The sequence below is a fragment of the Heptranchias perlo genome, chromosome 18 (assembly GCF_035084215.1).
Source record: "Heptranchias perlo isolate sHepPer1 chromosome 18, sHepPer1.hap1, whole genome shotgun sequence".
NCBI classification, from domain to species: Eukaryota; Metazoa; Chordata; class Chondrichthyes; order Hexanchiformes; family Hexanchidae; genus Heptranchias; species Heptranchias perlo.
The window spans coordinates 48,904,502-48,926,024 of NC_090342.1; the positions used below are offsets into that span (position 1 = coordinate 48,904,502).

Genomic DNA, 21,523 nt, shown 5'->3' on the forward strand with positions numbered 1-21,523 from the left:
CATGCAGGTGCAGCAAGCAGTTAGGAAGGCAAATGGTACATTGGCCTTCATTGCAAGAGCATTTGAGTATAGGAGCAAGGATGTCTTACTGCAGTTATACAGGGCCTTGGTGAGACCACACCTGGAGGATTGTGTGCAGTTTTGGGCTCCTTACCTAAAAAAGGATATACTTGCCATAGAGGGAGTGCAGCGAAGGTTCACCAGACTGATCCCTGGGATGGCAGGACTGTCGTATGAGGAGAGGTTGGGTCGACTCGGCCTGTATTCACTCGCGTTTAGAAGAATGAGAGGGGATCTCATTGAAACATATAAAACTCTGACAGGACTAGACAGACTGGATGCAGGGAGGCTGTTTCCCCTGGCTGGAGGGTCCAGAACGAGGGGTCACAGTCTCAGGATACGGGTATGACATTTAGGACTGAGGTGAGAAGAAATTTCTTCACTCAGAGGGTGGTGAACCTGTGGAATTCTCTACCACAGAAGGCTGTGGAGGCCAAGTCAATGAATATATTTAAGAAGGAGTTAGATAGATTTCTAGACACAAAAGGCATCAACGGGTATGGGGAGAGAGTGGGAATATGGTACTGAGATACAGGATCAGCCATGATCATACTGAATGGCGGAGCAGGCTCGAAGGGCCAAATGGCATACGCCTGCTCCTATTTTCTGTGTTTCTATGAACCAATCACTTATTAGCCATTTATTTACAAATACAGGTCTATTGTTTTTAGCAGAGTGTATATGTATGTTGTCTATATGGATTTCCAGAGGGCATTTGATAAGGTTCCACACAAGAGATTATTAGCAAAATTGAGAGCGGACAGAATTGGAGGTAACGTTGTGATGTGGGCTAGTAATTGGTTGGGAGGTAGGAGCAGAGAGTAGAGATGAAGGGAATATACTCTGATTGACAGGATGTGACAATTGGTGTTCCCCAGGAATCTGTACTGAGGCCCCAGCTTTTCACCGTATATATTAATTACTTGGATGAAGGAATTGAGAGTTGTATATCCAAGACACTAAGTTAGGAGTCACAGTAAGTCGTGTGGATGGGAACAGGAAGTTACAAAGGGACATCAACAGATCAAGTGTGGGGCAAAACTATGGCTGATGGAGTTCAATGTGGGCAAGTGTGAGGTAGTCCTCTTCAGATCTGAGAAAAACAAATTGGAATTTTTTTTTGATGGTAAGAGGCCGTGAGCTCTGTTGGAGCAAAGGAATTTGGATGTTCCAAGGTGGATAGCCCAGTGGTGAAGGATAGAATACTAGAGTCTGATCCCAAGCCTTTATTCACAGAGCTCCACGTTACCCACTCGACACCCTCGATAAGCTCGTTCATATGTGGATACAAGAGAGCCCCAATTGATACACATCACCTGAATACAATTAACACGAATTGATATAAATCACATGGATACAATTAACACACTAATCACTAAAAGCTAGTGCACAGGTACAAAAAGTGATCAAAAAGGTGAATGGAATGTTGGCCTTTACCGCAAGAGGGTTAGAATTCAAAAGTGAGAAAGTGATGCTTCAGTTATATAGAGCCTTGGCCAGATCCCATCTAGTTTTGGGCATCACACCTCAGGAAGGATATACTGGCCTCAGAGGGTGCACAGCTCAGATTCAGCAGAATTATATCAGAGCTTAAAGAGTTAAATTATGAGGACAAGTTGCCTTTGTATTCCCTTGAGATTAGAAGGTTGAGTGCTGATCAAATCGGGGTCTTTAAAATGATAAAGGGATTTGAAAGGGTAGATACAGAGAAATTATTTCCTCTGGTGGGGGAATCCAGAACAAGGGATTTTCTTAAAATTGGAGCAAGGCCATTTAGGGCCGAAATCAGGAAGCACTTTTTCACACAAAGGGTAGAGGAAATCTGGAACTCTCTTTCCCTCCCCCCCCCCCCCCCCCCCCCAAAAGGCTGTGGATGCTGGGTCAATTGAAGCTTTCAAGACCGAGATCGATAGATTTTTTTGTTAGGTAAGGATATCAAGGGATATGGAGCAATGGCGAGTGAATGGAGTTGTGATACAGATCAGCCATGATCTAATTGAATGGCGGAATAGATTTGAGAGGCGGAACGGCCTACTCTTGTTCCTATGGTATTACTGTTTGGACAGGATACTTGTATCCCTTCCTTATGGGCTGGAACCAAACAGAGGACCGCAAGGACGAAAGGACACCAAGTTTGCAAACAGTTCTGTCTCTCATACCCGGTGTACTGTAGGAACAGCACAGCAGCATGAAAGTGATATTCATTCTGTATTCTTACTAGGATTAAGCCTATGGAATAATTGATATTGATCTCAAAGGCCTTACAAAATGAACTTGCCCAATCGCATGCTGGAGATAGATCTGAAGGTGACATTGAGATACCCTGAATAGTTGCTTATAGTCATCCTACCTCATGTACTCCATCAGTCAAAACAAACATGACCATAAATCGGTTCGGCACATGTCAATGTCAGGCCACGGGGAGATGTTATTGTGTGAGGAGACAGTTACTGTCTGGCAATGTGCCATTTGTAACATAGACAAGGACGCCTCTTGACTTTGCAGGAGAATAATCAAGCTATTCTAACAGAGGCTGAGTTTGCCTGCATTGAAAGATAAATAAACATGTAAAACTCCATCTATAACTTTGTCCTTCCAATGACACGTTGCTTATATGGCTGCAGAGGACAGTTTATAATGACAGTAATAGATAGATAAAACATAAAGTACACTTTATAAATCTCTAAACCCACACAGGTAACTTGCTAATTAAAGGCCAGAATTCAAAGCAGCAGTTACATAGCTCTACTAGTTTCAGACTGGTAGCTGTAGAGTGCAAAGTATAGCTGACAACACCAGAGTTATATGGCAGGTTTTGAGTCACACTCTGCCCATTAGGACAGAGCTCTGCGCATGTTTGCCTACACACGCGCAGAGCCCTGCTTAACTTAACAACTGTTTTATAATGTCGGGAGAGTGAGGGTGGGATCATGCATTATCTCATAACATTTAAAAGGATTCTGCATTCATTTTATACATTGCCCAGGAGATCCAAACAGAGAACTTTTTAAACCCAAGTTTCACACCAGACTACAGTTAAACGTCATAATGTGCCAAGCTAAAATGGTATGAGGTGGTCCACTTGGAGTATGAGGTGGGGAGGGGGGCAGTGGTCGTACGTTGCTTGGCTTCAGTGTGTGAGTTTCATTGGGACTTCACGCCACAGTTATGCTTTCTTTTTACACTGATGTGCACGCACAACCGTTCTGCGTTGATTCAACGGTGGCATTATAGCTGGAACCTTACTGTGTGGAAGGGGAGGGTGATAAGTTTGCACATACTTCCAAATGCAAAGCCCTTGTTCAGAACTATCACTGCAAAACCCACATAATTCCTCACCAACATTGCATACTGACACAGCAGATGCTATATCCTTCACACAGCTTCAAAAATAAACTGCCAGTGAAATATAGTTATGTCTAAAATGTGTTACGTTACATGCTGAAATGTTTGCTTTATAGATTAAGCTGATTTACTTGGTCAGGTTTTAATATGGTGTGATACCAGAACAAATGGTGCTTTCTGAAGGGTAATAAAAATCTGAGCTGCCAGGAGGTGTGGATTATAAAAAGGTGACGATTCAAACCATAAGCGCCCTATGCAACATGCTCGTCTTTCTCCTCATCTTGTACTCATTCTTTCACAGGACCTCAGCATTGTGGATCTCATTAACTCACTAAGTCTTCCCTTACCCCGACAATCTTCAGGCTTTTAACACCCAAGCTTGGTGTCACATAATCACGCCTTCGTGATTTAGCTTGATTTCTCTTTGCAAACTTGGTAATGTCCTGCACCCAGCCATCTCATTAAAAGGGGAAACCGGATTGAGAAAGACAAGACACCCACAAGAAACAGTCATGAATTAGACAACCTGTAAAATCTGACTGCAACCCTGAGAAACAAACACCACGATCAATCAATCACAACACATGTCCTATGGTCTTAGCTCTTTTTGCCTTATTCCAAAGTTATTCCCCGAGCAAGAGGATGGAGAGGGGACCTGTTCCCAGATCCTTATTGCTCGAGACAGTTACTGAGAGGGCTAGAAGAGGAAGTTAAAGTTGACATGCCCTCCGATTTTCCCTGCCTCCACTCAGTACATGTGTGGAATGGCATAGCCGAGATCTCCTGCTCTCCTGCCACGTGGTGAATCACAGTGCGTAAAACTCCACGAGTCAGCATGTTGAAGCACAAGTCAACAAGCTAGCCTGGACTTTCCAATCGGAAAAAGGCAAAGGTGTATTCCGGCCTCTGGATAAGCAGGCATTCGCGTACCCACTTTGGGAGCTCCGGCCTGGGTTCTGGCTTTGACCTCCCCCACCCCGGAGATTTGCTGAAGATGAAATTTTATTTTGGCTCCCTTACAAAGGAGCTGATGGGCTGCTGATATTTGGTTTCCGGGGTGGGGTGGGGGGAGGGGGTGCTGAAGAAGACTGTAATCCGCTGTGATTTGCAACCCCTTGGGGCAGGCAGATCTTGAGACGCACCACTAGTAGCAGAGATGCCAGCCAGCCTCGTGCAAATGAAATGACCTCCCACTGACCCTGCAAAATTAGTGGGATCAGCCGCTGGGATGTTTGCCCTGAAGATTTATGACACAGTGTCTTTCCTCATCCTAATTTCAGCCCTTATTTGTTATTTATTTGGGGGAAAAGAAAAAAAAAGAGTTGAATTTTGAAACTTTATCCAGCAAACAGAAAGGTTCTGATAAGCCTCAGCTGTGATTTAATAATAGTTAGAAAATGTAAACATTCTAATCAGCGGCAGCTGTGAGGCACAGAGACGGAAAGAGAGAGACAGACAGAAAAAGACAGTCAGACATAGAGAGACATATATCCAAGAACCACTCTTAAAATACCGAGTTACATGTTTGCAGTGATCCTTGAGAAAGTTACAAGTTGGTGCTGCCAGACGCAGGACTTCCTCCTCCCCGCACTGTGAAGCAGACCGTGCCCTCTCGTCACTGCTAACACACTCTAGGAATTCACCTTTGAGCCAAACCAATGTTCCAAGCCCAAGTTCTGCCAATCCTCAGGTGCCTCCTCCACAATGGTACCAGACCACATGACCTCTCCCCCAATGCTGCCAAATTCCAAGACCCTCCCCCCCGACCTTTAGTTCTTTCAAGGCTTAGAAACAACCCTAGTACTACCAGAGAACCTTAGACCACTCTCGGTGCTATCGAAACCGAGGATCATCCCTTGCATAGCTAAACCCCACCAGTACTACTAACTATCAGATACCTAGCTCCAACTGGTATCTCTTGCATACCATCTTGTGGAGCATGCTTAGCTTTAAAAATGGTGTGGAATACAAATTAGATACCCAGGTAATGGAATATGTGTATATATATATATAATTAAAATAAAGACCACTTAGTTTCAGTTTTCACAAAATAACGGACAGGTTAACGGAACTGATCCAGAAAGCACTGATAAAAGTTTCAGAATACCAGGTAGTAACAATGGAATTTGACTTATTCAGTCGCTGTAAATCAGCAGTCCTGATGTCATGTCTTACATGGCACAAACCTCTATTGTCATAAAAATAGCAGATCCAGTGAATTACCATGAGCACAGAGAGATCTGCCAGCATGTCTAGAAAGATATATTTTTATCATGATAATGACATTCCTCATTTCACTGTGAAGCCTGCTGAAACATGCCAATCTAGAGATACTTTTGATAGGTGGGAGATAGAAGTGAGTTTACACCTTTAGATGCACATTGGTACCCAGGAATACTGGACTGAAGTCCAAGATTAAAGGTGCCAAAATCCCTGGTCTGGGAAGGCATAGTTTTGGGTGCGACCCAGTTCTGCTAAATCTCTGGCCTCTTTCTCCTCCTGATCAGAAAGTCCGATGGTGGGGGGGGGTGGGGGGGGGGGAGGGGGCGCGGCAAGGGTGCTTTTTATGCCCAATCCTTTCTGCCCCAATGTCAGGAGAGGAGGTGGGTCTCCTGCTACACCAAGGAAATGGGGCCCATAAGATCGCTTTCCTAACGGTAATCGACTGCAGAGCGATCAAGTGCCATTAGGAAAGCAGCAACAATGAAGAAATGATTCAATTAAAAAAAAAGAAATAGAACTTTGGCAACGAGTGGGCCAGAATCCTCCCTCACTCCCATGGAGCAGCAAGGTGTTGCTCTGAAATTCTTGGTCCCTGGGATTTGGGACGAGGTTCCGCTTAAGGCCAGGGCAAACTGGCGGCCAGAAGTCCTGCTCGATGGCATTTCTGGTGGTGGAACACAGTTCAAGGAATTTCAGGCCAAAAGTCTGACAGTTTACCCAAATAAAGTGCCAAACTGTAAGGAGATTCCTACGTAGAGGATGCCATTTACCATTCTGTTGCCTGGGGATAACTTTTCAGCGGCAAGAGTACTTTTTTTTTTATAGCCATTGCTTCAATGATGCAGTGTTCCATTTTTGTGTGTGTAACGTTCAACTTCCGTCTGAAAAATTCCATTTCCATTTCGGAAATAATTTCAATAACTTGCATTTGTATAGCGCCTTTAATGCCCTAAGGTGTTTCACAGGAGCGTAATCAGGCAGAAATTGACACCAAGCCAAAGGCGGTATTAGGACAGATGACCAAATACTGGGTCCAAAAGGTGGGTTTTATACAGAGTCTTAAAGGAGGAGAGAGAGGTGGTGAGGCAGAGAGGCTTAGGGACGGAATTCCAGAGCTTAGGGCCTAGACAGCTAAAGGGACGGCCGGCAATGGTGGGGTGAAGGAAGTGGGGGATGCACAAGAGGCCAGAGTTGGAGGAGCGTAGATTTCTCGGTGAGTTTTAGGGGTGGAGGAGGTATATGCTGCAGATTATATTAACAAACAGCTCGCAAAGAACTATTAGCGTCAGTAAATTGTTCCCCAGTTGGTGATCTGGAAGACCAAAGATTTGTTCTTTTCATCGCAGGTTTAAAAATGGGAAGTAGAAATACATAGCTTGATTGAAACATTGGCTATCAAAATTACTATCAGGTTGACTGTGCTTTGACTGACTTCAGTCATCAAAATGTAATTCTGTCACACTGTACGTAGGACTTACTAACGATGCATGTAAATGTGTGGCATAATTACCCACCTCTGCTGCAAAGATCGCACACATCAATGTTCCTGCTGCATATATCACTAATACTGTAATTACACTACTAATAAGTACTGTATTACAAGTCAATACAGCAAATATCAAATTGTAACACTGTTATCATCAGGCATACTTTTGCATCTTCTGAGATATGTATCGAGTGGCTATCTAACAAAGATTGCTTCAGATTATTCAAAAATGCTTGCAGCATTGCTCTTTGCAAGCCAAAGGATGTGCTGTTTTATGAGCACAGGAGCATAAAAGGCACCGATCCCTGGTCTGTGCTGAGTCTCCGATGGTTTAGTGGGTGAAGGCACCGATCCCTGGTCTGTGCTGAGTCGGTTGTTGTTTAGTGGGTGAAGGCACCGATCCCTGGTCTGTGCTGAGTCGGTGGTGGTTTAGTGGGTGAAGGCACCGATCCCTGGTCTGTGCTGAGTCGGTGGTGGTTTAGTGGGTAAAGGCACCGATCCCTGGTCTGTGCTGAGTCGGTGGTGGTTTAGTGGGTGAAGGCACCGATCCCTGGTCTGTGCTGAGTCGGTGGTGGTTTAGTGGGTAAAGGCACCGATCCCTGGTCTGTGCTGAGTCGGTTGTTGTTTAGTGGGTGAAGGCACCGATCCCTGGTCTGTGCTGAGTCGGTGGTGGTTTAGTGGGTAAAGGCACTGATCCCTGGTCTGTGCTGAGTCGGTGGTGGTTTAGTGGGTAAAGGCACCGATCCCTGGTTAGTGCTGAGTCGGTGGTGGTTTAGTGGGTGAAGGCACCGATCCCTGGTTAGTGCTGAGTCGGTGGTGGTTTAGTGGGTAAAGGCACCGATCCCTGGTTAGTGCTGAGTCGGTGGTGGTTTAGTGGGTGAAGGCACTGATCCCTGGTCTGTGCTGAGTCGGTGGTGGTTTAGTGGGTAAAGGCACCGATCCCTGGTTAGTGCTGAGTCGATGGTGGTTTGGTGGGTGAAGGCACCGATCCCTGGTCTGTGCTGAGTCGGTGGTGGTTTAGTGGGTGAAGGCACCGATCCCTGGTCTGTGCTGAGTCGGTGGTGGTTTAGTGGGTGAAGGCACCGATCCCTGGTTAGTGCTGAGTCGGTGGTGGTTTAGTGGGTAAAGGCACCGATCCCTGGTTAGTGCTGAGTCGGTGGTGGTTTAGTGGGTAAAGGCACCGATCCCTGGTCTGTGCTGAGTCGGTTGTTGTTTAGTGGCTAAAGGCATTGATCCCTGGTCTGTGCTGAGTCGGTGGTGGTTTAGTGGGTGAAGGCACTGATCCCTGGTTTGTGCTGAGTCGGTGGTGGTTTAGTGGGTAAAAGCACCGATCCCTGGTTAGTGCTGAGTCTCCGATGGTTTAGTGGGTGAAGGCACTGATCCCTGGTTTGTGCTGAGTCGGTGGTGGTTTAGTGGGTGAAGGCACCGATCCCTGGTCTGATGGTTCAAACCTGAACCTGTCCTCACTCGACAACCATCCACCTGCACTTTCCACCAGAGATATACAGATATTTCTAGGACTCTGTATTTTACAGGCTACTTCACTACAAGTGAACTGACAGCACATATTCCTAATTTCTATCAAGTTATGGAGCAACACTTCAGATTATGATCTGAGTCTGAATCACGTAGATTGTCAATTCCAAAAGAATGCAGTATCGGTGTAAATGGGGGTGGGGTTTTGTTGGAAAATTGTATTCATTCTTAAGGAGGATGAACTGAACTTCTTTCATTTCCTTTTGGTGCTATTTCACAAGAACTCTCACTGCTCACTGCTACCATGGAATAGTTTGATGCCAGCAACAGTGCAAAGGTGATGCAGGCTTTCCATAATTGTCATGTTATTTTAAGGATGTTTTTGTACCGGGCAAGGCAGAATTACAATGAAATGGAATTCAAGAGTTAATGCAACTACGTAGTCAACATATCAGAGGGACTATTGGAAAGTCATAGCCACTGCTTGTGGCTGAACAGGACAAGGTCATTTTCCCAACCCCACTCTGCAGTCATGACATTTTGCAAATTGGCTTCACTTCCTCTAATAAGTGTGGTACTTTCACCTTACTTGGGAAATTTATTTCATTTTGACTTTTAACTGCACTTTAAGGGTTAGATCGCACCAATGGTTTGTTTCTGGGTATCAAGATCTTCTTACAAAGTCTCCTGGAATCAAGTCGGTACTTCCCCATTAGGATGCCCTAACGCTGCCACTAATAAGATAATCAAGTTAATTCCAGTTAGTATTGGTGCAAGCTCCCTTTTGTGACAGGAGAAAAAGACTTTGTGACTGTGCAAATGGGTTATTATGGAGCTTATTTTTCTTATTCCACACCTCCCCCTTTCATGCCATCCACCATGATTTTTTTTCAAGGTACAATACTTATCTTTCACTATTTCCTGTCTTTATCAAACAAGCACACAGATGGCCACAGAAGGGGCTGGGAAGCTGCACCCAGATCCTCCCCAATGCTATTCTGAACTGGCCACCAAGAGGCATGAAACAGTCGCCAAGAATTGCCTCTTTCTCTCTCTCTTTATGGGAAAGTCTCTGAATTCTCCCCGCACTTCCTTAGAACAACACATATCAAGTCGGAAACCCGGCAGAGGGTAGAAATGAACCTGCAGCAGATCTGTCTTGAAAATGAAAAAGAATTTAAGAGGTTATTTGAAGAGGAATTGAACCTGCAACAGACTGTAAGTGCAGGCGAGATGGGCCAAAAGCTTCCTTTTGTGCTGTAAAATGCTCTGGTTCGAAGAGGAATCTGTTGTTTGCCCTTGTTTCCATTTAACTTTACCTCTTCGTAGATTACAAAACCTGGTAGTTTGTAGTCTGAGATATATGGTCTGTCACAGTCTTATTTGTCTGTCAGTTGGAGGGGTTTGGATTACTATTTCCTGAGCACACATTGAAAATAAATGGATTTATTGTTCACCCGGGGCACGCTACCGTCCCAGTTTACTTCATGCATAAGGTCATGTTTCACTTGATAGGAAGTGTGAGTTTGCCTGGGGAAGTGGTTCTCTGAGCTGGGCACAAGGAAAAAAAAATACCTGGAGAACGCCAGAATTGTAATACCTCCATCCCACCATTGTGTGCTGATGCTTCTGCATATTCTAACGCCTGTTCTTACTAGTTCTTGGACGTGCCTTTCTGTGTCTCTCCTGCCTTGATTTGTCCGCTTCAATCCAAGCCCTGAGAATCAACCTCAAGACCCTCGTGCTCATTTTCGATTCCCTGCAGCGCCTTGGCCCACCCTATTTGGTAATCTTCACCAACCATATGTCCCAGCCTCTGCCCTCCATTCCTCTAAATCCAGATTACCGATAGTCCACTGGTCCCTCCACTCCGCCAATCTTTGAACCAATTCACCCCCCTGGAACCTACATCCAAAATCATTTTGTCTTTCTACCCTTCTCGCGACCTTCAAAAGCCTCCTACAAACCTTTACAAACACTTTATAAAGTGTCAGCCGTGGCTCAGTGGTAGCACTCTCGCCTCTGAGTCAGAAGGTCATGGGTTCAAGTCCCACTCCAGAGACTTCAGTACATAATCCATGCTGACACTACAATGCAGTACTGAGGGAGCGCTGCATTGTTGGAAGTGCCATCTTTCAGATGAAACATTAAACCAAGGCCCTGCCTGTCCTCTCAGGTGGGCATAAAGGATCCCGTGACACTATTTGTTAAGAGCAGGGGAGGTCACCCTGTGTCCTGGTCAATATTCATCCCTCAACCTACATCACTAAAAAGAACAGATTATCTGGCCAATATCTCAATGCTGTTTGTGGGAGCTTACTGTGTGCAAATTGGTTACCACAATTCAACAGTGACCACACATCAAAAGTACTTTATTGGCTGTAAAGCGCTTTGGAACGTCCTGAGGTCGTGAAAGGTGCGATATAAATGCAAGTCTTTCTTTCTTTCTTCTTCTTCGACTGGCCTGCACCCTATTAAATTCCTTTAATTTCTGATCATTGTCCATCATTTCCTTCTCTGAGATATTCTTCCACATGAGGATCACCATATAAATGTCACTTCTTGTATTCCGACTATCCATCCAGTCATCCATTGCTCACTAACCTTGCGCCAGTCTCCACACAGCATGAGTCCCATCACATTGTCTTCCTAAGGCCATCTCATACAAATTTCGAAATCTATTCTCAACGTCAATCTAAAAAAAAAAGTTACCTCAGGTACCGTGTCCAATTTTTGCAGTGATATATTAGCATAGGTACCACACTGCCTCAGACTGTGACATTTTTCACATTGCAGCAGATATTTCTCTCTGGCCAGACTTGAGTTATGGCAATAAAATTCTTTTCAACACCTCCAGATTGCTGTCGCCAAGGTGTTGACAGCTGTCTGAAATGTGCAAAGTTTCCCCATCGCCTCAAAACACTTCTGACTGATCTTGGTTGCATTGTCCAAAGATTATTTTCTGATTGATCATGTTGAAGCTATCCTGTGCCATGTGGGAACCCCAGGACACTTCCCGTGTCCTGGACAACCATAGGTGCAGGAAGTGTCGTCAGCTGGAGGAGCTTGAGCTCCGGATTTCGGAACTTGAGCAACAGCTGGTGTCACTACAGTGCATCCGCAAGGCTGAGAGGTATGTGGATAGCACGTTTCTGGAGGTGGTCACCTGGCAGCTTAAGAGAGTGTAGGCAGTGAGGGACTGGATGACCGCCAGACAGACAAGGAGGATCAGGTAGGTAGTGCAGGAGTCCCCTGAGGGCATCTTGCTCTCTAACCAGTATTCAGTTCTGAATACTGGTGAGGGAGAGGGTTCCTCTGAGGAGTGCAGCCAAGCCAAGTCCATAGCACCATGGGTAGCTCAGTTGTACAGCGGGGGGGGGGGGGGGGGAAGAAAGGTCAGGAGGGCAATAGTGATAGAGGATTCTATAGTTAGGGGAAAAGATAGGCATTTCTGCGGCCACAGACGTGATTCCAGGATGGTATGTTGCCTCCCTAGTGCCAGGGTCAAGGATGTCACTGAGCGGCTGCAGAACATTCTGAAGGGGGAGGGTTAACAGCCAGAGGTCGTGGTCCATATCGGTACCAACGACATAGGTAGAAAGAGGGATGAGGTCCTGCAGGAAGAGTTTTGGGAGTTAGGAAAGAAATTAATAAGCAGGACCTCAAAGTTAGTAATCTCTGGATTACTCCCGGTGCCACGTGCTAGTGAGTATAGAAATAGGAGGCTAGGGGAGATGAATGCGTGGCTGGAGAGATGGTGCAGGAGGGAGAGCTTTAGATTCCTGGGGCCTTTGGGACCAGTTCTGGGGGATGTTGGAACTGTACAAGCCGGTCGGGTTGCACCTCAACAGAGCTGGGACCAAAGTCCTTGAGGGGAGGTTCGCTAGTTCTGTGGGGGAGGGTTTAAACTAATTTGGCAGGGGATTGGGCACCAGGATGTAGCATTGGAAAGGAGAAACAAGGTGCACAAAGGGTTGGGAGAGACAGATAGCACTAGAGTAAGAAACAGAACGTTATTGGATGGGATCAGATTAAGAGAGAATACAAGAAGGTCTAAGATAGGTTTACAGTGCATGTATGTAAATGCACGAAGCGCAGTAAACAAGGTTGGTGAGCTGCGGGCACAATAGCCACATGGGAATATGATGTTGTGGTGATCATGGAGACCTGGCTTAAAAAAGGGCAGGATTGGGTACTAAATATTCCTGGATACAAGGTGTTCAGGAAAGATAGGAGGAGGGGTGGCAGTATTGATTAAGGAGAATATTGCAGTGTTGGAGAGAGAGGATGTCCTGGAGGGGTCAAGGACAGAATCTATTTGGTTAGAGTTAAGAAACAATAGAGGTGCCATTACACTACTGGGTGTATTCTATAGGCCATCAACTAATGGGAAGGATATAGAGGAGGAAATTTGCAGGGAAATTACAGAATGTGCAACAGCCATAGAGAAGTGATAATGGGGGGCTTCAACTATCCTAATATAGACTGAGATAGTAATAGTGTAAGGGGTAAAGAGGGGGAGGAATTTTTGAAGTGCGTTCAGGAGAACTTTCTTGACAAGTACGTTTACAGCCCATCGAAGAAGGAGGCATTGCTGGATCTCGTTCTGGGAAATGAGGTGGGCCAAGTGGAACAAGTGTCAGTGGGGGAACATTTAGGGAACAGCGATCATAGTATCATAAGGTTTAGATTAGCAATGGAAAAGGACAAGGACCATTCTAAAGTAAAAATACTCAATTGGAGGAGGGCTAGTTTCAATGAGGTGGGAATGGATCTGGCCCGGGTAAATTGGAATCAAAGATTGGCAGGCAAAACTGTAAATGAACAATAGGCGGCCTTTAAAGAGGAGATGGTTTGGTTACAGTCTAGATACATTCCCACGAGGGAGAAAGATAGGGCAACTAAAACCAGAGCTCCCTGGATGACAAAAAAGAGGTAGAGAGGAAGCAAAAGGGGTGTATGACAGTTGTCAGGTTGATAATACAGGTGAGAACCAGGCTGAATATAGAAAGTTCAGAGGGGAGGCGAAAAAGGAAATAAGAGGGGCAAAGAGGGTGTATGAAAATAGGCTGGCGGCTAACATAAACGGGAATCCAAAAGTCTTCTGTGGCATGTAAAAACAGTAAACGGGTAATAAGGAGGAGTAGTACCGATTAGGGACCAAAAAGGAGATCTACGCATGGAGGCAGAGGGCATGGCTGAGGTACTAAATGAGTACTTTGCCAATGAAGAAGATGCTGCCAAAATCACAATAAGTGAAGAGGTAGTTGAGATACTGGATGGGCTAAAAATTGATAAAGAGGGGGTACTAGAAAGGCTATCTATACTTACAATAGATAGATCACCCGGTCCGGATGGGATGCATCCTAGGTTGCTGAGGGAAGTAAGGTTGGAAATTGCAGAGGTATTGGCCATAATCTTCCGATCATCGTTAGAGACGGGGATGGTGTCAGAGGACTGGAAAACTGCAAATGTTACACTGTTGTTCAAAAAAGGATGTAAGGATAAACCTAGCAACTACAGGCCGGTCAGTTTAACCGGGGTTGTGGGGAAACTTTTGAAAATGATAATCCGGGACATAATTAACAGTCACTTGGACAAGTGTAGATTAATAAAGGAAAGCCAGCACGGATTTGTTAAAGGCAAATCATGTTTAACCAACTTGATAGAGTTTTTTGATGAGTTAACAGAGAGGGTCGATGAGGGCAGTGTGGTTGTTGTGGTGTTTATGGACTTCCAAAAGGCTGATAAAGTGCCGCATAATAGGCTTGTCATCAAAGTTGAAGCCCATAGAATAAAGGGGGCAGTGGCAGCATGGATACGAAATTGGCTAAGTAATAGGAAACAGAGAGTAGTGGTGAATATTTGTTTTTCAGGCTGGAGGGGGATATACAGTGGCATTCCCCAGGGGTCAGTACAAGGTTCATAGCTTTTTTTGATATATATTAATGACTTGGACCTGGGTGTACAGGGCACAATTTCAAAATCTGCAGATGACACAAAACTTGGAAGGGCAGTGAACGGTGAGGAGGATAGTGATAGACTTCAAGAGGGCATAGACAGGCTGGTGGAATGGGCGGACACGTGGCAGATGAAATTCAACGCAGAAAATGTGAAGTGATACATTTCAGTAGGAGGAACGAGGAGAGGCAATATAAACTAAAGGGTACAATTCTAAAAGGGGTGCAGGAACAGAGCGATCTGGGGGTATATGTGCACAAATCGTTGAAGGTGGTAGGGCAGGTTGAGAAAGCAGTCAAGAAAGCATACGGGATCCTGGGCTTTATAAAAAGAGGCACAGAGTACAAAAGCAAGGAGGTTATGATGAACCTTTATAAAATACTGGTTCGGCCACAACTGGAGTATTGTGTCTAGTTCAGGGCATCGCACTTTAGGAAGGATGTGAAGGCCTTGGAGAGGGTGCAGAAGAGATTTACTGGAATGAGTTCGGGGATGAGGGACTTCAGTTATGTGCATAGACTGGAGAAGCTGGGGTTGTTCTCCTTAGAGCAGAGAAGGTTGCAAAGAGATTTGATACAGGTATTCAAAATCATGAAGGTGTCTGGACAGAGTAGATAGAGAGAAACTTTTCCCATTGGCAGAAGGGTCAAGAACCAGAGGACATAGATTTAAGGTGATTGGCAAAAGAACCAAAGGTGACATGAGGAAAAACGTTTTTACGCAGGTTATGATCTGGAATGCACTGCCAGAGGGGTGGTCGACGCAGATTCAATTGTGGCTTTGAAAAGGGAATTGAATAAGTACTTGAAGGGAAAACATTTGCAGGGCTACGGGGAAAGGAGGGGGAGTGGAACTAGCTGGATTGCTCTTGCAGAGAGCCGGCATGGACTCAACGGGCCAAACGGCCTCCTTCCATGCTGTTACCATTCTATAATTCTAAGTTGTAGATTTCCGAAGCCCTGGTTCCAGGAAAACTCCACTGAACTGTCGAATAACATGTGTGGAGCTTAAAATGAACACAAATCTCCTCCTCACAGAGACACCACACAAAGAGGTGTGAGAAACACTAGGCTTGTTTCCTGGCTATCCAGCCAGTCACCCACTGCTCAGCGATCTTGCATCGTCTGTTCTCCGAACAGCACGAGTGGAGTCTCCACACACACATGACTGGTGCACTCTTGCGACACTTCCGAGTGTAAATGGCCCAACCTATCTTGTTCCTGCAGCAGTGGGTGCCCACTTTATCATGGGTCTCCAGATCTGCCATTTGAACAGTCTCCATCATGGATCCCATCGGTCTGCAGGAGACCAGTGGCTGACTTCAAGTGTAAAATGTGCACAAGGCAGTCATTTGGCGTAATTCTCAGGATCGGGACGGCATCCAGCCGAGGTTTACTCCAGTAAACCGTGACAACGTATTGCCAGCTGTGACCGTGTGTCAAATGCACTCATGCTTCTTCATTAAATCAACCAGTTTCTGCTTTTGTTTTCATGGAAACTGATAGAAGCCTTTCATAATCTGTTCCTCCTGACTTACCTGGATGTCAAAATTATTCTCTATTACAAGGTTGGATGGAAAACAGTATTGCAGGAACATACTGAGTTAACCCCTTTCTCCCCAAAAAGAAAATTCAGCATTGTTGTGCAATGCAACATTTAGCATCTGACTCAAGGTCCCACAAACAATGAGATAAATTACCAAATAATCTATTTTAGTGGTGTTGGTTGAGGGATAAATATTGGCCTGGACACTCGGAGAACCCACCTGCACTTGTTCACATAATGCCATGGGGCCTTTTACATCCACCGGAGAGGGAAGAGGGCACCTCCGACGCTGCAGAACTCCCCCAGTACTGCACAGAAGTGCCAGCCTGAATTAGATGCTCAAGTCTCTGGATTGGGCCTGGATCTCCTGACTCAGAGGTGAGAGTCCTACCAACTGAGCCAAGGCTGACACCCAACATATTCCTGTTGAAGGACCTTTGCAGTCAGGAAGATTCAAATTCTAGGCCCTCCTAGATAAGACCTTCAACTAAGTGCTTGCGCTGCCCAATGCATTAGCATTCCTATCCACATGTGTACGATGCAGTGGCTCAATAATAATATCACCAAAATTGTTTTTTGCCTATCCATTAATCTGCTAAGACCATTAGAAAGAAACTCTCTGGACACGGTTGAAATGAAGTGCAACTAATTTGATGCCCGAAAATGAGTCTAGTGCCCTTGGTAACTCTGTATGAGCCAAGTCTTCTGTAACCTAACCTAATTCTCCTTCGAGTGTGGGAGTAAATGAGGCAGTTGTCTACTGGCTGTGAGTGGCACCTCTTGCAGTTTAATCATGCGCCCTATCGGATTATAGTCAGGGAATAAGTTGGACGACTACACTTGGACACCTTGCCCCTGGGCTAGGGAGGGAAAACAACAAGCCAGGTTCCTGCTCCCAATCACTAACCAGTGGCACCTTCTGCAAAGTGTGTGGATACTGGGTAAGGACAGGCCGAAATGGGCATTCAGGGTCCGGGGACTCAGGTGAGGAATGGCCGTTGTGGAATCGTACCCTAGCAATGAGTCAGCTCTTCAAGAAAGCAGGAGAGAAAAATTGGCCAAAAATACAGCTTTAAGAAATGAAACACACCTCAATTTCCCTCATCCTGAACAGCATGATGTGGCATGGCCATTACTGAGCTGACAGAAGATGACGATGAGGTTCCAGGCACAAAAATGTAAGCTTGGAAGACTGAGTTACACTAATCGACCAGAAGGCTAAAGTCTGCACTTGGCTGCCAGTAACGATAAATCAGATCTGCAAGCTCACATTTGGAAAAAAATTAGACAGCTTTCAGTGGTCTGAGTACATCATAAAATGTGGCAAGACATGTCATTGATGCCAACCCATAAATTGCTTGCTTTAATAATGCTGATATAAAATATGGTTTGTGTGCCATCAAAGAAAATGAAATAGGATCCATCCTGTTTTTTTTATTCGTTCTTGGGATATGGGCGTCGTTAGCAAGGCTAGCATTTGTTGACCATCCCTAGTTGTCCTTGAGCAAGGTGGTGGTGGGCCTACTTCTTGAACCACTGCAGTCCGTGTGGTGAAGCTGCTCCCACAGTGCTGTTAGGTAGGGAGTTTCAGGATTTTGACCCAGCGATGATGAAAGAATGGCGATATATGTCTAAGTCAGGATGGTGTGTGACTTGGAGGGGAACGTGGAGGTGATGGTGTTCTCATGCACCTGCTGCTCTTATCCTTCTAGGTGATAGAGGTCAATTTGGTCAGAAGATGCAGAGTTCGAACCCTGTTCAAGCTGCACCTTTACACCGGTGCTAGCACCCTGACCTTTACCATAGGATACAATCTGCAGTGGCAGACAATGATGGGAACATTGCCTTCAGCTTGAGAATACCGGCTTTAAACAATCTTGGCTTAAGAAGTGCGCAGAAATGGTTAGTTGAACTTGTGAACTATGGAAGGGAAACCGGTCACTTGTATCTCCATCTAACTTCCCAAACGGGGGAGCTCACCAAAGAACGCTCAAGCGAACTGCAAGTTAAAGGCCTTTTCTGGTACAGTACATCATGAAACAGTAACATTAATGAACAGTATTATTAATACCTGCCAAAGGCCATATCAGGATCCACTGGCAAAAGTGAATATGGAAATATAAAAGGAAAAAATATAGTCAGTCCTTGTTATAACAGAGAGTTACTTAATACAAACCTTGTGTGATGACAAGCATTTCCCTTTGCCCTGCCAGAAGCTCCGTTGTACGCATCAGGGGAATGTACATCTTGATAAGATGAACCCCCGATAAAAGCTACTCTGCTGATTCCCCCAAGAGTTTGAAAGAAAGAGATCTAACGGTAAAAATGGCCAACGGACGCAACGATTTAACTGAAGAACATCATCTCTGTGGGCTGGCCACAGAAACAAAAGAAATTATGATTTTCTCTCAAGTGCAGTGAAAACTCCATTATCTGCACTAATGGTAGTGGACTCCCTCGTGGATTATGGAAATTGTCTGATAATAGTTTCCAAACTTTGGTCTCGTACATATAGTAAGTCAATGCCTGAGGCATGGGAATGAAGACAAGTACAATACAAATAACAAAAGAAACATTATGTAGTTCTATTCCCCCCACGAAAAGGATATGAAATACAAGTAACAGAAGAAGCAGTGCAGCTGGGTGATGTCTCGCACATGGCTTTGTCCTGTGACAATCGGGATGAAAAGAAAGACTTGAATTTAAATAGCATTTTATTATGTCCCTGGGACATTTCAAAGTGCTTCACATACACTTAATTTGATTACTTTGAAATCCAATGATTGTTGCTATGTGGGCAATGCTGGTGGGCATTTTGTGTAAAGCAAGATCCAACAAACAGCAATGAGATGAATGATTTCATTTTGATGGTTGCGGGAGGGATTTTGACCAGGACACTGGGAAAACTACCCGCTCTTCTTCACACTAGCTCTATTGAATCTTTAGCATCTACCTGAACAATGTGGAACAGGAAGATGGGGCATCAGAAGAAATAATTGGATTGGCAGGCAAAAGAGTCAGATAACCCATGTTCAGTTTATGAACTGAAGAACATAATATATTTTCAAGAGCTGACTCACTGCTTTAAGTTACAAAGCCTGATCGAGGGAAGGCGGCTTGAGATATGAAATGGTATTAGTGTTTCCCATAGGATTTAGGGCAGGAAATAGGAGATAGACACATGAAGAGCCTGCTGTTTGACTTGTACCTCCTGACTTCAAGTGCACAATTAATCAGCAGAAGGAAAATTAATTGTTTCTAAGTCATTTGAAACACATCTAGCCAATGTGGTATTCTGTTAGTTCATTCTGTTTTGATTAAACTCCCCAAGTCAAAAGCGCTGAGGTGAACTGCAGCAGTCTTGACAACACACTGGATGAGAGTGGGGCTTGAACTCTCAATCTTCTGACTCAGAGTGAACAGAACTACCAGCTGAGCTCAACTGAAACCTCGTTGCTCTGATAAAAATAAATGATCTTTAGTTGCTCTCCTGCGTTAATGAATGCTCCAGTTAATTCTGGCCTTGAGTTTTTTTTAATTAATTCTTAGGATATGGGCATCACTGGCAAGGCCAGAATTTATTGCCCATCCTTAGTTGCCCCTGAGAAGGTGGTGGTGAGCCGCCTTCCTGAACCACTGCTGTCCGTGTGGCGAAGGTGCTCCTGCAATACTGTTAGGTAGGGAGTTCCAGGATTTTGATCCAGTGACGATGAAGGAACGACGATATATTTCCAAGTCGGGCTGGTGTGTGACTTGGAGTTGGTGGTGTTCCCATGCACTTCCTGCCCTTGTCCTTCTGGTTGGTGAAAGTCCCAGGTTTGGGAGGTGCTGCCGAAAAAGCCTTGGCACGTTTTTTAAAAATTCGTTCATGGGATGTGGGCGTCGCTGGCGAGGCCAGCATTTATTGCACATCCCTAATTGCCCTTGAGATGGTGGTGGTGAGCCGCCTTCTTGAACCGCTGCAGTCCATGTGGTGAAGGTTCTCCCACAGTGCTGTTCCGTAGGGAGTTCCAGGATTTTGACCCAGCGACGATGAAGGAACGGCGATATATTTCCAAGTCAGGATGGTGTGTGACTTGGAGGGGAACGTGCAGGTGGTGGTGTTTCCATGTGACTGCTGCCCTCGTCCTTCCAGGTGGTAGAGGTCGTGGGTTTGGGAGGTGCTGTCGAAGAAGCCTTTGCGAGTTGCTGCAGTGCATCCTATGGATGGTACACACTGCAGCCATGGTGCGCCGTTGGTGAAGGGAGTGAAGTTGCTGCAGTGCATCCTGTACATAGTACACGCTGCAGCCATGCTGCGTCGGTGGTGGAGGGAGCGAATGTTTAAGGTGGTGGATGGGGTGTTGATCAAGCTGGCTGCTTGATCGATGCCCCATCCACCAGTTCCATTATTTCAAACTGTCAAGGGATTCATGAGTGTAATAGCTGATCAGATAGTTGTGAGATTGCTACTGCAGCTAAACAGAGGAGAGGTTCTGACCCTAGACTATGTAAAGGCTACTGTAGTCAGCCCAGCATGACTGAAGGCTCTTGGAAAATTTGGCTCAGTATGTCATGTTCTACAGTGAGGTAGTCCTATTCTTAAAACTCTTGTCCTACATATGTTGTTTTCCCCTTCAGTATCTCCTAGATGGAAACTGCAGCATTTCAGCTTTATACATACACCTCAACCACATAACAGAAGAGCTCAACTTACTTCATAACCTTCCATCGACTGTTGGGTTACAGGTTTCCATGATACTTCGATTTCTGAGGATGATATGCTCCAGGCCGTCACTTCTGAAGGGGCTTCTTTGGGCTCTAGGAACAGAATGAAACTCTGGATGACTTTATTTCAATAAAACCAGATTGTACATACACATTTTTTTTTACACACTGACATGACTTCAGTAACCATAGCAACAAAATGCCGACCCCATCTGGGGTTGAAATTCTTCGATGCATTACTTTTAGTCCACTGGTTAATGAGTTTGTGTCAAATTCCCAAATGTGATGTTTTATTAAATTTGTTAACACAAACAGTTGATGACTTGGTCAAAATAATGCACATTGAAATGTGATATTACTCTAAAAATAGCGTCACAGAGGAACTTCAACACCCCGTATCACCAAGAAATGGATTTCCATTTTGTGCTACTGGACTGTTTTAAGATGTATAACCTACTTTGGACTGACGTTTTATAATGCCACTGTGAATACCTGTAGTTTATTTCTTGTGAATAACCACTGAAGCCAGCACTTGCTACTCTTTAAGTCTTCAAACTGTGCCTCAGACGATGACACACAGATACACTTCTGAATAGACCGTGGCACTTTTAAATAGCAGTGATTCCTCTGGTTGATGCTCTCCCTTATTGCCATCTCACTGCTTACAATTCATTTCATTTTGCCGACTATTTCTGATGGGACTTGTGCACATCAGCCTTG

General features: G+C 45.0%; 1 protein-coding gene across 1 annotated transcript in view; it reads right to left on the reverse strand.

The window, feature by feature from the left end:
• The window catches only part of cntn1b (contactin 1b), a 373,705-nt gene that overhangs the window by 84,534 nt on the left and 267,648 nt on the right, over window positions 1-21,523 (reverse strand). The window contains exon 18 of the mRNA XM_067999885.1: window positions 20,793-20,896. Within this exon, the coding sequence (XP_067855986.1) occupies window positions 20,793-20,896 (104 nt within the window). The remainder of the gene's footprint in view (window positions 1-20,792; window positions 20,897-21,523) is intronic.